This window comes from Panicum virgatum, chromosome 1N, assembly GCF_016808335.1.
Source record: "Panicum virgatum strain AP13 chromosome 1N, P.virgatum_v5, whole genome shotgun sequence".
NCBI classification, from domain to species: Eukaryota; Viridiplantae; Streptophyta; class Magnoliopsida; order Poales; family Poaceae; genus Panicum; species Panicum virgatum.
The window spans coordinates 18,312,371-18,331,194 of NC_053145.1; the positions used below are offsets into that span (position 1 = coordinate 18,312,371).

The 18,824-nt window shown below is 52.7% G+C and overlaps 2 protein-coding genes across 33 annotated transcripts in view; both read left to right on the forward strand.

The window, feature by feature from the left end:
• The window catches only part of LOC120655415 (putative disease resistance protein RGA4), a 126,698-nt gene that overhangs the window by 22,241 nt on the left and 85,633 nt on the right, over nucleotides 1-18,824 (forward strand). The gene's annotated exons all lie outside the window — the stretch shown is intronic.
• Nucleotides 3,719-6,486, forward strand: LOC120655422. Of its 2 annotated transcripts, none has more exons than XM_039933263.1 (2): nucleotides 3,719-5,738; nucleotides 5,825-6,486. In XM_039933263.1, exon 1 carries the CDS (start codon nucleotides 4,357-4,359, stop codon nucleotides 5,506-5,508), a length of 1,152 nt encoding a protein of 383 aa, XP_039789197.1. In that variant the 5' UTR covers nucleotides 3,719-4,356; the 3' UTR covers nucleotides 5,509-5,738; nucleotides 5,825-6,486. The 2 variants fall into 2 exon arrangements, with proteins under 2 accessions (XP_039789197.1, XP_039789198.1); XM_039933264.1 differs by having other exon boundaries at nucleotides 3,719-5,713.

An 18,824-nucleotide genomic window follows, 5' to 3' on the forward strand; every position in this document is an offset into this window, starting at 1 on the left:
CTGGTCCCTTAATATTGCACTGACCTACTCCACACTCAGAACTCCTGGGGCCAAGGGCTCAGCACTCGGCCCGGTAGCGTACTTCGCTAGCCATGCCTGCTTCTCCGCATCTGCTCCTGAAGCTCCAGTACCCACCAGATGTCCCGTGCACATTGGACTGATGCTGTCAGGTATGTACACGCACGTGTAGCCGTGCGGGATCTCCTTAGGCGGCTCGTTTAGGAACTGTCCTTCTCCAGGGTCACCGCCGATCTTGTAGACGACGTAGATCGGCGAACCTTGCGGTCCTGGGTTTGTGAGCGAATATGGCAATGGCGGCCTAGACTGAAGTGAGGCCTCTCCCCTGTGACTCCCCAGGGTTGGCCCTGATGGGGAGTACTGGTTCTTGATCACCTCCTGGACAACACGATGTGCCACACGCTCGAGCTCATTCACCAGGCTTTCTGAGTGCCGATGAAGAGCGTGAACCACCATGTAGTTCATCTCCTGGCGCAGGGCTCTGGTGCGCTCTTCTGATGGTACGGACAGGTCAACATTGTCGACAGCGCCTTCGGGTGAGAACCCCTTCCACCTGATGCCATGGTTACGGGTCCTCTCGAAAGAGCCGATGAGATCGGCTTCGAACTGAGCTTTGACCTCATCATATTTTTGCTTGTGTTCTGGAGTCAGCTCTTCATACGTGACAGGTTTGGTGACCGGCGGAACCGGTGCTTGGTCTTGAGGTCCTGTCATCTCTGCGGTGGGCGTTGTTGCTGATGAAGGTCCCACCAGGCGTGCCAGAATGTGTTGTCGGTCAAAACCCACCGGCGAGTAGTGACAGGCAACACGAAGAGCCGGGAGGTCGCCGGGGCGCTGGCAGGCACTGCTCCCTCGTCAACGGCCCACAATTCCAGCACACGCCGTGGTTTTATAAGACGCAGGTCGTGCCACCTGGCCTATACCCGATCAGGAAGGTACGAACGTGCTTGCGACAATTTGCCTGCATACACAAACATGTGGAAACATAAGTCCGAGCCGTGGTCGGCTCCCCGGGATGACTCTTGCATCGGCTTTTAAGAGCCGATCGAGTCCCGGTGTCAGATTGGATCTGCATATCCAGATGGTAATGGATAAAGCAAATAACTACGAAAACTGCTTCAATTAAATCCAGCTAATCTAATCCACGATGGTAAAAGCTTCACTGCTAGATCGGAACATCCTACACGTAGCTAGGCCTAACGAGCGTAAAAGATAACCAAACCTCAACCAGAAAAGAGGCCTAAGAATAAGCAAAAGCCGATTCCCGGATCAATCCCTATTAAGATCAAAGCAAAGCATCTTATACGTCGCCGGATCATCCAACCCGTTTGCAAGGCCTAACCTAGCAGATATTACGCCGGTTCTTAAGTATAAGAACAAACCATAACAGATTAGATCTACTAGATAAAAAAAAGCAGGGTGTCATCTCTACGCGACTAATTCCTATGCAACGAGAATTAGTATAAGATCATAATATGATCGCGCAGAGATGACATGATGTTCGTAGATGATAAGCAACGAAAGCACGATGAATCTACTAAAAATCATGCTACGAACATCAGGATAACTAGCACTACTCGCCATCAAAAACACTTCAGTACGAGTAATACCAAGGTAAAAGCAAGAACTACGTTGCCCTGATCGCAGGAAGCGATCAGGGCAGTATGGCGCCTACTTGGATGAAACCCTAGAATTAGGGGTGGCGGTGCGCCGAGAGTTGTTGTTTGCGAAACGTGATGACATCCTTCCTTTACAAATGTCATAGGGTACATATTTATAGTCCGGAGACTTCTTGCCGTGCATGGCAACCTCTAAACTCTTTCCTAAACGAAGACTAGAGATATATTACAACTCAATAAAGACTCGAAGATTAGATAACATGATCTGGACTCTTCCATCCACCGGTCCAGATCTTCATGAAGTTTCCAAATATCAGCCGAAACATGTTGTATAATTGTGGCAGATTCTGGTCGTCCTATTGTTTCGATAGTTCCCGTCAACTTCGAGCGAAGCTGGACGTGATTCCAGTTGTATTGGAAAGCTTATCTCCTTAGCTTTACATGCATATCTAGAACGTCCAAAACGGAGTCCATATGTGGCCTGGGCGTCCATTTTTGTGCGGCCTCTTCCTACAGTCCGAACCAGCCTCGCGAATAGACTGGCCTTCAACATGGATTAGGCCCGTGACCCCATCTCAGCTTGACCCTTGAGTGCCCAATTATCATTGTATTTGGCCAAACTTATGATATAAGCCTGGCTAAGTGGACTCCTTTACCATGGGCTTCTTCTGACATTTGACCTACCAATCCTAGTCAAATTCTGGCGATAACACTATCCCAGACCGAACCCTCTCAGCTACTGCCACACCGGTCAGACCGGTCCTACACGCCACTCACAGAAATCTGTAGAAAGTCGGATGATCCGCCCATAGGCCGGATGATCCGGCCCAACAGTACTTTTCTCCTCTGGACAGTTCCGGATGATCCGAACCTGAGGCCGGATGATCCGAACCCTTTCTACCGGTCAGACCGGTGCATCCGACCGGTCAGACCGGTCCAATTCAGACCAAAACCTAGAATCCTTGGCACGGCGAAAATCGCTCACCAACTTCAAATCCTTCCTAGGCTCCAACTCAGAGGTGCATGTATATGTTCTTGACCAAAGGAAATAAACCAAAATGCCCTGGAAAGACGGATCGGGCCAAACCCTAAACTACATACCTTGGAGGAGCTCTTCTCGTGCCCAAGACTTGAAACCCAGGCACCTAGGGATGGAGCTCGCGGGAACGATGATTCCCCACCCAACTGAACCTCCCTTGAGCCTTGGATTCGAGTTAGATGAAGGGTTTTGGGGTTCTAGGGTTTGGGGTGAGGGGAGAGCTCGGGAAAGAGAGTGAGAGCCAGAGAGTGACGGTGAGGGAGAGTGAACCGGTGAGAAAGAGAGAGCGATTTAAATGATGTGGGGCCACCTAACCCTATATTAGCCGGTTCAACCGGTCTGACTGGTCGCTCCGACCGGTCGGATCGGTCCACCCTGACCAGCCCAAAATGAGTGAACTCTATCTCTAGTGAATTTGTCGGCCGAGTTTGAAACTACTGACCATAATTTGGCTTAATTATGGATGATTAACACCTAAAGTGTTACAATTTGTTCGGCTGGCACCGATCCTCCTCCACCACCGCGACCGGCTCGGCTGCCCCGACATCCTACTCCTCCTCCCTCAAATCAGCCGGTCCGGGCGAAGGATTGGATCAGGCGGCGGGCGTCCTCTGCAGTCTGCTCTGGCACGGGATCAATTCGCGGCTCTCGGACGGAGAATCCGTTTGGCGACCGGGATGGCCGGCGGCGCCGCGGGTTTTTATATGCAAGGGAGGATCGAGACGGGAGACGGGAGAGGAGGAATTGGCTTTGGTCGTCTCTGCTGCGCTGTGCCTTAGGGGCCAAGTTCCCAAGTCCGGGCCTCTTCTGGCCACGCCGCAAGCCCATTGCGCTCCTTTTCTGTTTCCAATTGTCCTTCAGGTCAAAGAGGATATTTAGTAAATTAAGGTGATATAAGCATATACTTCTCTGCTTCTTTCTTTTATTCTTCTCTGTTAAGGCCGTTGTTCTGTACATTTTCGGTTCTTTTTGCGTGTGGATAATTGATTGTAAAAAAAAATTAATCTTTTTGCAACCTCTTTTTTATGGCGGAGGTCGTCCGTCGTTCCCCCCCAGCTTTCATGGCGGCCGGTCATCCCCATCAACCGCGCCGCGGCCGCCTCCCTGGGAGCCAGGCGGGCGACCAGGGGACTTCCCGGGGGCGCGCGTGGAGGCTCCCCCACCGCGCTGCTCGGGCTGCCACGCCTCCGCCGTCCCGTCGCCCCCGCCAGTCACCGGAGTCAGGCTGGACCCGTGTCCAGAGTAGGAAAGCCAGGAGGAAGGAGAATTCAAGTCACCTTGTGCGGTCCGCAGCTGGGAGACAAGAAGGCCATTCTTGGCCTGCCTATCCGCGCCCGTGGTCAGCTGTGCAGCATTCTTGGCGACGGGGGGCTCCGGGCAGCGGCCAGCGGCATGGCCCCTCTGCTGCATTTGCTTGGCTTCTGACCACCGTGCAGCTCACAGTCGTGATCCCGTACGGTGCTTCAGCTGTCGCCGCTCAGGGCACCGGGCTGCACGCTGCCCAAACCGCCGCTCCACCTGGCAAGTAAGGTGCGCCTGCGCCCGCACCAGACCTCCGCACGACGCACCGCCGAGCCTCCTCCGCCCCCGCCTCTGCGTCGCCCTGCTGCTCGCCAACCGCCGGGGAGCCGCGCCGCCACACCTCTCCCCCCGCCTCCACCGGTCACTGCGCGCGCAGGGATGGCTCGCCTGGGGGATCTCTGCACCAGGCCTGACGACGACTTCCTCTTCGTGCCGTCCTCCGTTGATTTGGAAAAGGAGGTCGAAGAGTGGGAGGGCACCGCTCTGGTCGTCATGGCCATGAGCGCGCCGGCTTCCACAGGTGTGCGGGAGGTCGAGGCGGTCGTCCTCGACGAGATGTGCCTGCATCGCGGGGCGGTCGTGGTGTCTAGGCACCAGCCGGAGCCCTTCCTGCTGAAGTTCTCCGACCACCGCCGCGCCGAGGAAGCCACCAGGATGAAGTGCTTCCGTCACCATGGAGTCATCCTCAACGTCCGTCCGTGGCGCAGTCTGTCGGCGGCGCTGGGCGCGGCAATGTTCTTCAGGGTGCGCCTCCGTCTGGAAGGGGTGCCGATGCATGCCTGGTCGCCAGACATTGTCGAGAAGCTGATTGGGCGGAACTGCGCCCTGGAGTACATCGACACCAACCTGCTGCATCTGGACGACACCAGGACCATCGACTTGGGGGCTTGGACCCCCAACCCGAGCAGGATCCCGAAGCGGATGTGGCTGATCTTCACCAATCGCTCCGCTGGGGGGCCCTCCTTCTCCGTCTCTGCCTCCCCACTCGAGCGATGGCAGAGGGGCACCAAGTATGGGGTGTTGCTACACCTGGAGTGGATCTACGACTACACCAACGCCTCCTCTGAGCCCTACGGCGGCGCCCAGGCGATTCCGGAGCCGGAGAAGCGCGAGCTGCCGTGGGAACGGGGGGTAGTTGACGGCGCACTCGCCGCGCCTGCTGCGTTCCCGCCCTTCAACGTGCCTCCCCCTGTCTGGACAGTGCGCCAGGACAGGGACGACATCTCCCGCCGAAGCTTCAAGGGCGGACAGCACGACAAGAACCGCGAGGCAAATGGCGGCGAGCGCCACCGCCAACCACGGTACAACAACGACCACCCGGACCGCACTTGGGAATGCCGGTGGAGGGGCGACCGTGATGATGCGTCGGGCAGGAGCCGGTCCACAGGGAGCGCGAGCGCTCCCCTCCGCTACGCCACTGGGGGGAGCAGCAAGGTGGTAGGCGCAAGGGGGCTGTGCCGGACGAGAAGGAGCCCTTTGCTCGCCGACCTCCCACTCTGGATCTCAGGCAGCTACAAGAAGCCGAGCTGAGGTTCCTGTTCAGGGCGCAGGCGGCGTCCATCCAGGATGTGGTGACCAACCTCCTCAAGAACCATTCAGTGAAGCTGGTGCATGATTTGGTGGGGCCGTCGATGGATGATTACATCCTCAAGGCGACGGCGCTGGCCGATAACCTGGGCCTCGAGCCTGAACCACTTCTCGCCCCAGTGGCCGTTGTGGGGGATGAAGCCTTGAGGTCTCCACTCCATCTGAAGGCTAATGTTTGTGAGCCCCCTACAGATATTCCTGTGAAATCGCCTTCGAGCGGCTAAATGCCGATTTGCAGATCTCTCCAACTATTGAGCAGGTGGAGATGGAGCTGGACAAGCTGGCGCTCGTGGCCAGGGAGCTTCCAGCTGGGGAGTTGCCGCTAGTGCACTCGCCGGTTGCCTCGGCCTGGGGACACGTCGCCGCGTGATGGGCCGGCACTTCCTGACCCTTCAACTGCCATGGGCCTGGAGATCTTCTTCAGCACACCGCCAGCACCAGTCCTTCCTGCTGGCCCGGACCTGCCGCCGCCGTCGTGTGTATGACATGTCCAAGGTTCGCCGGAGCGCTCGGCTGGCGATGAAGCCGGTCATGCCGGCTGAGAAGAAGGCACAGATCAACCTGTGCCGCCGGCTGGGCCTCGCCAAGGAGGAGCAGGCGACAATGGAGGAGGTGCTGCGCGACTACATCGCCATGTTCAGTGGCCCGGTCCCTGAGCACATCATTGCGGCGCTTTCGACGTTCTTCGACCTGCACAGCGAGCTCGCCGCCGAACTCGATGGGGCGTTTCTTGAGCTGGCTGGCGACGGACTTGATGATCTGCTGGAGGCAGCAGCGATGGCTGGGCAGTAGTCATCGTCCGGGCACTGATAGAGTCCACCTTGCTTTCCTTAATGTCACCTACAAACTGTGCTTCCGTTCCCGCGCTCGGGTTGAGAACTGCTCGTCGTCGACGACTCGACCGCGTTTGTGTGCGCTCCACGGCATTTGTGTACCCCGTACCTTCAGAACTGCTGAGAGTCCCTTCGAAACCTTGGCAGCATGGCCGGGTTATGTCGTTCGTCACTGGCCAGGTCTGCTTGGTCGTTTGGTTGCACTGCCTTCCTAGTAGCGCCATTGCCGTGATGATGGAGTGCCTGCTTTGTTGCAATGGATTGTCCCAACCTAGATTTAATTTGTTGGAATGTGAGAGGGCTGAGATGATGGCGTGCTTCCAAGAAACAAAGTTGGCTGCAGTGGATGGCCCGTTAGCAGCATACCTGGGAGGCTATAAGCACAACAACTTCGTCTTTAAAGCGGCTGCTGGCACAAGAGGAGGAATCCTGCTCCTCTGGAACGACAGCTACCACGAACTGGCCGACATACACATCAGGCGCTTCTCGATCACAGCCGTAGTCACGCTCAGGGAGTGTTCCACCTCCTTTGTGACTGTAGTTTACGGGCCAGCGAGAGATGTGCATAAGCCAGCCTTCCTTCGTGAATTACGCAGATGCAAGCCAGAGGTGGGCGAGAAATGGCTGGTTCTAGGTGACTTTAATCTCATTTACCGAGCAAGGGACAAGAATAATTCAAACCTTAATCTTAGGCGTATGAGACAATTTAGATCGACACTGTCGCGCTGTGAACTGCGTGAGATTCATCTCCAAAACAGAAAATTCACTTGGAGTAATGAAAGACGACAACCCACCCTGGTGAGACTAGACAGAGTTTTTTGCAATGAGCTTTGGGATCTAGCCTTCGAGCAACATGGTCTGCAGGCTTTAAGCACCTCAATCTCTGACCACTGCCCGCTACTTCTCTCGAATACGACCTCCCCGCGCCGGCCAAGACCGTTCCGTTTTGAGAATTTCTGGACCAAGCTGCCGGGTTTTCTTGATGAGGTTCGTCGAGTGTGGTGCAAGCCGACGCCACACACCCAGCCCCTCCGCATCCTTCACCACAAGCTTGCTGAAACAGCTAGGCACCTACGCAAATGGGGCCGGTCTTTGATCTTTGATGTCTGAAAACAAACTCAAATTGCATATGGCCTTGGAGGTGATCCATCGCCTTGATATAGCCCAAGAGAGCAGGCCCCTGGCTGATGCTGAGCTGCTGCTGAGGAAAGGACTCAAACGTCAAGTACTGGGCTACGCGGTTGTGGAGAGATCAAGGAAAAGACAGGCGTCAAGAATTACGAACCTAAAAGAAGGCGATGCGAACACAAGATTTTTTCATCTGAAGGCTAATGCGCGGCGGAGGAAAAACCACATTCAACGTCTCCAGGTCAATGGTGGCTGGGCCATCACACATGAGGAAAAGGCAATCCTGATAAATGATCATTTCACTGAGGTTATGTCAACCCCACCAGAGGCGACGCTGGACTTCAATTGGGATTTGCTTAACATCCCACGCTACAACCTTAACCACTTGGAAGAAAGTTTTTCTGAGGAAGAAGTGAGGCAAGCCATTTTACAACTGCCTAGTGAAAAGGCTCCTGGACCGGATGGCTTTACCGGGATTTTCTTTAAACACTGAGGGGGATCATCAAAGGTGATCTCGTGATAGCGATGAATACCCTGCATGACCTAAGATGTTTGAACTTGGACCTGCTCAACTCAGCTAACATCATCCTGATTCCCAAAAAAGAAGGAGCAGAGAAGGTCATAGACTATAGGCCAATTAGCCTAATCCACAGTGTGGCAAAGCTGTTCTCCAAGATTCTTGCGCTCAGATTGGCGCCGGCCATGCAACAAATCATTTCCAAAAGCCAAAGCGCATTTATCCGAGGCCGCAGTATACATGATAACTTTATGTTCGTGCACAACTTGACAAGAAAATTTCATCGGAACAAATGTCCCACGCTACTCATCAAGCTTGATATCTCCAAAGCTTTCGATTCTGTGAGATGGGACTACTTACTCGCTCTTCTGAGACACATGGGCTTCCCTTCACGTTGGAGAGATTGGCTTACGTCAATGTTCGCCTCCGCCTCATCGCAAGTTCTGCTTAACAGTATTCCGGGCCCCCCAATCACCCATGGCCGCAGACTACGTCAGGGTGATCCTCTCTCACACCTGCTTTTCATCCTCGCCATTGATCCGCTTCAGCGCCTGCTTCACCTGGCCACCGAGGACGGAATTCTCTCCAGGATTTCAAGGGACCGCACTAGGTTGCGTGTCTCCATGTTTGCAGATGATGCCGTCATTTTCTTAAAGCCGGTCAAAGAAGAGGTCATGGCCCTGATTCACCTGCTTCAGCTGTTTGGGGAAGTAACAGGACTGAAAACTAATGTGCAAAAATCGTCAATTGTGCCGATACGGTGTGAGCGCCTCGACCTGGATGACATCTTGGCGAACTTCCCCGCTGTCCGGGCCCGGTTCCCAATTAAGTACCTTGGCCTGCCCCTGTCCGCTCGACGCCTTCGAAAAGTGGACTTTCAGCCTTTGGCCGACAAGGGGGCGGCCAAGCTGTCGGGGTGGCGGGGGCACCATCTTACACAGGCGGGAAGGGTCACCTTAACTAAGTCTGTCCTCTCCTCGCAACCGGTCTATCTGCTCACAGCCTTGAGCACCACGAAGAAGGTGCTGCAGTCCGTTGACAAACTAGGGAAAAAATTCCTGTGGGCTGGAGATGATGTCCTTACGGGAGGCAAATGTAAAGTGAACTGGCAAATGGTCAATCGCCCCCTCAACCTTGGGGGCGCTAGTGTGCTTGAATTGGAGAAGTTTGCAAGGGCCCTCAGACTGAGATGGTTGTGGCAGGAGTGGGCGACACCAGATAAGCCGTGGATCGGGATGGGGACGCCGTGCAATGAGACAGATAAGCTCCTTTTTGCAGCTTCCACAACACTTGTCATTGGAGTTGGTACGAAGATCTCTTTCTGGAACTCAGCTTGGGCGGGAGGCTGCCGACCACGTGATCTTGCCCCAGATGTTTTTGTCATTTCCAAGCCTAAGAATAGAAGCTTGAAGGAGGCCCTGAATGGACATATGTGGATCAGAGACCTCAACCTGCAAGGACATGCGACGGTACGTCTCCTGGAACAATTTGTCATTGTCTGGGAATTTGCCCAAAATGTGCAGCTTGACGAGTGCGCTCGAGATAAGTTTATTTGGCGTTGGACTGCAAGTGGTGAGTACTCTACCTCATCGGCATACCGAGTGCAGTACTTTGGCAGTGTGAAGTCAGAACTAAAGCCGTTAATTTGGAAACCCTGGGCACCTTAGAAGTGCAAATTCTTCGCCTGGTTGGTGATAAAGAACAGAGTGTGGACCTCTGATCGCTTAGCTACCAGAGGATGGCCAAGAAATGAAGTTTGCCCGCTCTGTAGACGGGACCCTGAAACGGCCCATCACCTTTTGGCGGGCTGCAGATACACCAAGCATGTTTGGACACTCATTGCGGCATGGATTGTGTGGCCCCAGCTGAGTCCGGCTCAATGGCCTGCAACTGAGTTGCGGAGGACTGGTGGCGCCTGATGGCCACCTTGAACGGGGTCCCAAAAAAGGGTATACGGTCTCTGTTGCTGCTAGTAAATTGGGAAGTCTGGAAGGAGCGGAACGCAAGAACTTTTGCAAGGAAAGAGATCACCCCATTGGTTTTGTTTCAAAAGATTAAAGAGGAGGCACGCTCGTGGGGTTTAGCGGGGGCTAAGCATCTTGCAGCCCTGTTGGACCCTTTGTGATCCTTTTCTCGGTGTACAGTCTTATTTTTTTCACCTATTCCCCTACTTGAAGCCTCTCAGGGCTTCAGGTAGGTCTTTTTGACTCCTTCTATATTAATAGAAATGGTGCACAGTCTGTGCACGTTCGTTCAAAAAAAAAATCTGTCAAATATGTGTATTATTCAAAACTATATATGTTCTTCCCTAGTAGAATAATAATCTGACGAGAGGCAGAAACAGTCAAAGAGTTCAATATTTCATTGTTATCTCTTTTTTTTTAAAGCAAAAGACAGCAGTTCTACCACCTTAGTCTAGAAACAAACAAAGCTAATTCCAGAGTTTAGCTGCAAGAAGGGAGAATTCCTGAGCAATTACACGACTGGAAGATCCCCTCTGAAGGACTGAAACTGACGACCAGAGTGTGTGCGGGGGGTGGGGGGAGGGGGTGAATGGTATGGGAGCTTTTAAAAATTCTCGATGAGAATAAGGCCTATGTTCCGATTAACACCACAACACAACCGCTTTATAATCACCAAGATGACACGAGTCAACTAGTGATAAGCTCACCTTAGAAATTATTAGCAAAGCCTGAAATGAAGCGGAAGCAAAGCTTAATCAAAAGCTGAAGCAAGAACCTCTCCAAACTGAAGCTCTCTTAACAAAGCATGCAAATTATCATAGGTATTAGTGATAACAAGTAATTATGCAAAGGTTAACAAGTACTCTCCCTTCCAAATTATAGGTCATTTGATTTTTTTAAACCCAATTTTGACCACTCATCTTATTCAAAAAATTTGTGCAAATATAGTCAAATTTAAGTCATTCTTGAAGAACTTGTATTGATAAAGCAAACCACAACAAAAGAAGTGATATTTTGTATAAATTTTTTAATAAGATGAGTGGTTAAACTTAGGATTAAAAAAGTCAAATGGTCTATAATTTGAAACGGAGAAAGTATTATTGAATCCAAGTGCTAATCAACTATCTTAAGCATGAGAACAATGAGCACAAAATAAACAAATAAGAGATGAAAATAAAAAGAACAGGCCAAACCTGGACCGCGAACACCACCTGGGCTGCTCTCGTCGAGATGGACCGTGGGTGCATGCACCCGCTCGGCCCTGTGCCTGTGCCGCCGCTTAGGTTGCAAGTGGGTTGGCTTTCGTTGACCCAAACACTGACCCATACTGCCCAATTATTTATTAATTGGTTTTGGGTTGGCCCTATAAAATCTTAGATCCTAAAACCAGTGGAACTGGTTGACCCAGTGGATTAGCACCTGCACGTCTTGTGTGTGCTGTGTGCATGCGCTGCGCTTGCTTTTCAGCTCTTGTGTGACAATATATTATCACATACATCATCAATACACAGAGCATTAAAATATTTTAAACTGAGATAACTAAGAGACACCATTGAGTTCCACAAAACCTGAATTTCAAGAGGCTACAAGTACAGACAATGAAAAATACATTAAAACCAAGAACTAGAGGATCTTTCATCTACACAGGTAGATGCAACCAATACACTCTGATGACTAATAAATAAAGTTTTGTTCCTTTGTGATGCTAATGTCAACCAATGCTCCATTGCTAGCCTTTGACGCTCATATCATATATACATGAATAGTGTGAATTTCAAACAAATACCAACTAAACAAAGTAAGCATCCTCTCCAAAATCATCTTCTATGAGATCTGTTGTATCATCACTCATAGGATTGGCAATGGTCGAAGATTTGTAATCCTGTAACAGCAACACCACCCATAAGTGATAGGCATTCAGTAACATGAAACTGTTGCTGCAATCCTAGAATCAAGCAATATCTAGTCATGATAAAAACATCAGTAAACTCATGGGTTCCTACTGGAATGACATCTCTCACTGAATGCTACAGTACTCATGAAACCCCTCAATCACTCTACTGCATTCTCAGGAGGTTAATGGGTAATTGTTACTCACCGGTGGTGCCACAACTTGAACTAGAAGCTTCTCAGGAGAAGGAACAGCAACATTAACAAATAGAGTTTGTATATTATTTGGATACAAACATAAAACAGTAAACCAGTATACAAGCACCATATACACTAGTTATACATATTGCCTACCTGCTGCTCGCAGCCAGTCTTGGAGGCAAATAAGTGCCTCAATTGTGTTCGTGGTTAGCCTGCTTCGAAAGTCACTAACAATGCTCTCGCCTTTGCTAAATGCAGATTCAGATGCAACTGTCGACGCCGGTGCTGATAATACATCACGTGCCATGCATGCAATGACTGGGTAAGCTGCATAATTTGCCTTCCACCAATTTAAAATATCAACGCTGTCAATTCTACGGACTGTGTCATCTGCCAAGTATACATCTAGCTCACTGTAACTCTGAGTTCTTCTTCGAACACTCTGGTATCTATTCCAATCATCAAATGAGTCATCCTTCTTTGCATTGACTTCAACAGAAATTGTTTCTTGTGCCAAGCCTGTGTTTGGTACTTGCGAAGAATACTCACGGAATAGCCTTCTAAGTGTGCTTTTGACTATCTCCAATTTTGGAAGCACTTCAGGCCCAAAAAATTGTGTCATGCGAAAATCCACAAATTCATACTTAAATCTAGGATCAAGAATAACAGGGATACAAAAGGATAGATGTGATATTTCCAAATACTTCATGAATTTAGCTTGCATCTTCTTGACCATTGCAGCAATATCTAGATCCTCATGAGAAGATTCCACAGCCATCGCTAGCTTAATCTTCCAAAGTTCATGGAAATAAAGGTTTACTGTGGGGTAGGAGGACCCAGATAACAACTCAGTGGCAGCAGCAAAAATCTCTAGAAAGGTGCAAACAAGTTTAGACCTTTCCCATTCCACCGATGTTGGTGTATTAGTGTAAATTTTATCTTGCTTTCCCAATTCATCAAATACTCTGCTATATGGATATGCAGATTGAAGCATAAGAAATGTCGAATTCCATCTTGTAGAGATATCAAGAGTGGGCTGCTTTCCAAGAGGTACTCCAACTTGTACGCTATTTCTTCCAACTTCTCTTTCCGAGCTTGTGAGCTTTTGATATATTTTACACTCTCTCTGATGTTGTGCACAATACTACTAATTTGATAATGCTTTTATGGATCTTCCACTCACTAGAGATCCAATGACAAGTGACACATAAATTCCCTAATGTCTGATTGGATGTCCACATATCAGCCGTTAATGACACTTTTGAAACAGAATTCTTAAACACATCCCTTAATTCTAACTTTGCATCTTCAAAAGCCCTCATGTAATCTAACTTTATAGTTGTTCATGATACATACAATTTTGAACAAAGGATTCAAACTATAAACAAACTCTTTAAATCCATCATACTCAACTATAGAGAATGGAAGTTCATGTAATACTATCATATGAATAAGTTCTCTATGTGCTAGATCCGAATCATAAATCCAATTTTCCAAACACTCAATATCAGAAGGAGTTGCACCAGCATACAATTTATCAACAAACTCAGTGACTCTTGACCTTGATTTGCAGCGCTCCAAATGCTTTTTCAGGTGACTAGTTCCTATGCTTTGTTTTCCACTAAGATACTCATGACAATGCATACATTTGGCAAAAACAATCTCACCATTTTAAATGATAGGATCAAATTCCTTCCAATAAATAGACCTCAACTGCCTAATGGTACCTTTAGTTATAGAGCCTACAATAATTGAAAACAGAAATCAATACTACTACAATTCGATATCCTACATAGAACAAGTTGCAAAACTATATGATATTGTTATCAACAATAGAAATTGTTGTCTTACCACATGCATTTTGAGCTGTAGAACTTCAGAGAGACCTTCGTGTTGTCGGTGTAGACAATTGATTTGACTGATTATCCTTAGAGTTGGAGAACCAACAGTACACCTTGCCTGCTTCAACCGATTGGTTCTTGCCACCGTCCCTTTTATAGTCCAAGGTGGGGCCCCCATTTACAGATATCAAGCGTTATGTCTTGGCACCATCAGGGAGCAGTTCGTCCTTGTCAATCATTGGGGCCCACTCGGTTGGTCGGGAGTGGGCAAGCTTGATCCTGGTGATCTTCTGGCGCAGGAGATGATTTTGGCGATTTCCTCGGTCGGCACGTTTCCCCGGTGCTGTCCCATCCTGGCTCTGTCGGGGCGGCGCGACGACTCGCGCGGTCGCTCGGAGGTCTCCTCCGGTCTTGTCCGCCGAAGCTCGTGTTCCTTACCCGCGGGGCTATCTTACGAAGCCCTATCACCAGACAGCGCGCCTGGTGAGGGGTGTCTTACCGAGGCATGTTTGGTGGCATCCGGTCACACTCGCTGGCGTAATGAGGTGGTGCACAGAGGCAACCATCATTACGGCGAGGGGAGGCAGCGCCTGTGGATGCCCCCTCTCGTTATGTCATGGGGCCCGTGTGAGCGGCGCTGTCCCCTTGCCAGGGAGTCCCGCTGGCTTAGCCCTTGCAGCAAGATAAGGATGGCTGGCGTCTCGGGGCTTGCACGAAGCCTGTCTTGGCCGGCACGCCTGTCAGGAGGCGCGGCACCCTTGGAGCGCACGTCCCGGGTTACCGGCATGGCTTTGACGCGGGGTGCTAGGTCAGGGGCCCGCCACGTGTTCCGAGAGGTCGGGCTCCCGGACCTGTTGGCTTAGCAGCGAAGGCAGCTCGCCACGCGGTTTAGCGGGCCGTCCCGTTCTTGGCCCATTAGGTTTGCTGGGTCTTCCTTTACACGAGTCGGGCCCATTAGGGGTCCAGGGTTTGTACCCCCGTCAGAGGCCCCCGAGCGGTTTTGCGATTTTAAATAATTGTGGAGCCATTGGACTTGGTCTTCACGACCCCCTGACCTGGGCATCCCATCCAACTGCCCGCGCCCTCATCTTTCGGCGTGCGCCAGTGGTGGCATGACGGGGTTCTGGCCCGTCTTGATGTTCGACTAGGGGCGCTGGCACTGGCGCCGTGGAATCTCGAGGCCAGTCATCGCGTCTCATCGTTGTATTGCGGACACCTCATTTTCCCCCGCTCGGGGCCGCCTCCCATTGGTGGGTCGTGCGGCGGTCGTTCCCCGAGTGGCGTGATGGTTGCGGGGCGCGCTGGCGCCATTCCGTCGGCATTTAACAGGGGGTTCGGTTAGGTGAGGGCCTTTGGTACGCCCCTTTTTGGCCGGCCCACTGACTGCTGGGGCCGTTAGTGCCCACATTTGCCCGTAAATAGGCATATTGTGGATACATGGTTCCACACGAGTAAACGAACCATGGAAATCCCTTCGGTGGTTCTCCTCCTCACACCCCACACCCGTCCTCCAGATGAGAGTGGGCATGGCCTGTTTTTCTGGTGCTAGAAGAATGCTTGCGAATGGCGGGGGATTTTCCTCAGGCCTGAACTTGCCAACGAGTTCATCCCGCCAACCGCTACCCGCCGCCGAGGAGTTCTAGGGCTTGCTGCTGGAGTTAGGCAAGCTAGGCCATTGGTCTGCTGGCTCCCTGGCCAATCGGCGAGGGGGGCTCCCGGCTTCTGGTGGCCTCCTTGAACTCCTCACGGTGCCGGCTCGAAGACTTGGTGGTGGTGTGGACCCTCCCTGCCCTGAGGGTTGCCCTTCTGCGTCCTTCTTGCGGCTGCCGCTCCCCCGAGATCTCGGGTGGGCACCTCACGCGTCGTCGATGCGGAGCCGCGGATCCGCTGCCTCATCTTCCAGCTATGACTGGAAGGCTGCACAACTCGGTGCTATGCTTTGTGGCAGCGGGGGACGATCACGGGCTTCTTGCTCATCAGGCAGGGTGGTCTTGCAGCCGGAGGCGGGCGGTTAGAGTGGTGCGACTGGAAGGCGCCGTGGCCAACAGAAGGAGATCATGGCCCGTCTTCCAGTGCCTGAGGAAGATACCCAGAAGTGGGCACCAGCGGGGAGTTTAGGGCTAACCTCAGCCCCATTAAACTACCCCTCATCGGCGTCGTCTGCTTCTACCTCCGCCAGGGGTTTTTTGGCGCGGCTGACGCTAGGAGAAGGCTTGCGAGGTGCTACAAGATGTCTTGCGATGTTCTTTGGCCGTGCCCTCCCGCTTGCCAGGCAGCAGCCGTTGCCTTAGCCCCTTTTTGTTGCTCCCTTGGTGGGAGTAAATGGATTTGATCCATTGTGTCCGCTGTTTTCCCGAGTCGAGGATAGCTAGCTTTTGTTTGATGTAGTGGCTTTCAGTCGATTGTTGTAAGGAGATGACTGATGAAATAAAGTTTAGCCCTGGGGCGTTTTCATCTATTTGTTTTGCGCACTGTTTCTTCATTTTCATGCCTCAACGATGAATGACTCCACTGCGATCTGTGGCGATCGGAGGAGGTGAACCCTACCACTTGACCTAGATGGCCCGGAATGGCGGGTTCGGTGAGCTTGATAGCGGGTACGCCCATTTGAGGACAATCCGAGTGAAGTTCGACCCTGCCGCGAACGACCGGGTCGACAGAGCCCCATTGGGAGCACTCCACTGCTCTACAGCCCGTATCCCAGTCAGATACCTGAGCCGTCAGCCAGCTCGGGGGGGCCTAGTTGGCCTCCCCCCTGGAGGGGATTCCGTGGAACGCTAGAGGCCGGATCGGACAAGAAAGTTTGAGACGACCTGACTGCTGCCGGGGCAGGTCGGGCTTGGGCCGCTTGGTGCTCGTCTCGGTTTTTCTTCTCTGGCTCTTTGAGTCAAGGCGGCGCGGAGCCCTCAGCGGACTAGCCTTGAACCTTGAAATCGAATCGTGCGGTTGTGATTCGTTTGAGACATGGAAATGGTTCGTCGTCTTCCCTGTAGTTGGAAACGAATAGACGACGGGGATTTAATTGGAGCTGTGGAATATGCACCCGTGGAGCCGATGCGTCGCGCCGGTTGCTGTAGAAAGGCCCGCCTGTTGTGGCTCGTGTCTCGAGGTGTCGCTTCGTTTGGGAACCACCGCGGGGTGATGATGATGGCCTATTTAACCCCCTACTTCCCGTCGCCTCATCTCCGTCAACATTGTTGCCTGCCAGTTCTTGGAGAAAAACAGAGAAGGAAAAAAGGCGAAGGCACAGGGGAGAAGAGGAGGAGTGCTAACCGCTCTCATCGTCGTCGTCGACCTTCCCGCCATGGCCGATGGCAAGTGCCCCCGTGACGAGGAGTCCGTCGCTCCGTCGTGTGGTCTGCCACGGTCTATTCCGAGGAAGGTACTCTCCGACACCGAGTTCATTCTGAGGTTCCTGCATTTTACCTTGCTGTGTTCGTGAAGACACCGGCATGGTGGCAGGGTGCCGTCGACAGGTCCCGGAGCGTGGATCGCGGAGCAAGGTGGCGTTGGGCTGTCGGGCGGCCCCATCGCCTCCGGCTTCTCTTCGTCCGACGGGCCCCCGGTGCGGGGTGGTGCCGGGGAGTCTGCTGCTGCTGGTGCCGGTGGTTCGGCGTCGTCCTCAGTCGCGCCTCCGGCACCGGTCGCGGCGCCATCGGTTGCCACCGCCGTCCAGCCAGCCCTGCCCGCGCCGTCCGACACGTCCTCCGAGTCCGACCCTGTAGAGGTTCACTAGGACATACTAGTGCTGCAGCGGGAGTGCGACTTGGCGTGCGGACTCTTCTCGGCCGCCTTAGTGGAAGTCGAGCGCCTGCGGGGGGACCTGCGGGCGGTCAAGGTGGCTCGGGGCGCTGCCGAGGAGGAGGCGCGCACGGCGAGGGATGCTGCCGCGGACGCCCAGGCTCGGGCCTTTGGTGAGTTTTTGTTCTTGATCGCGCGTTCCATCTCCTGTATTTCCTGCATCTCATAGTTTGTACCTGTAGTGCTAGAGGAGGAGTTGGAGGCTGTCCGCTACGAGGTGACGGACTTGCAGCGCCGCCTCGGTGAGGTGGAGGACCAGCGCGAGGCCCTGGAGGACGGTGCGCTCGCCGTCTTCCGTGTGGTGGAGCCGCATGCGCCCATGCGGGTGGATTAGCTCCGCGCCCTCCCTGAGATCATCCGCTCATCGGTGAGGCTGGGGATCCATCGTGGCGCCGCCGCTGCCTTGGCCTCCGTTCAGCTGCGCACTGGAGTGCACCTCGGGGTGACCGACCCCGGCTTCCCAGAGACCTCCAGCACAGCAGTTTGTCGGCGGACCATGCTGGAGTTCGCCGGCTTCGGGCGAGTCATCACGGCGGATATGGATGTCGACGACCTTCTACAGCGCGGTGCGGACCCGGAGCTGGATGGCCTGTAGGGGCCCTGGCGAGACGACGACGGAGCGAGGGGCCAGTCGGCGCCCACTTTTTATTTTGTTTAATTATGAAAATGTGTAAATGTTGTGCCCCAAGCCGTTCGTGCGGCTTGGGTGAGTACCCGGGGCATTCGCCATGTGTGTGGCATCCCTAACTTATGTTTAAATTTGTGTTTGCTTCTCTTTTTTTGGCTCCGTTTTCCATCTCACTCGGGTTCGCTTTTTTTGAAAACGTTTTGGCATTTGGTTTTCGATTTGGCTACGAGAGTTCTTGTGTGTTGTGCGATGAGGGAAGCTGGTGCGTGCGTGCTGCGCGGTTTGTCCCAGTGAGGCCCCCGAGCGCCTTGGCCTGAGAGTGCTCAGGGCAAGGGGCTGTAGAGATGGGAAACAACTGAAAGTAAGATGGTCGAAGACTATGGTCTGGCCCCCGAGTGCTCCGAGCCAAATTTGTATGGGTTGAGGTGCTAGAAACCAGATAGTTGGTGTGTGCTG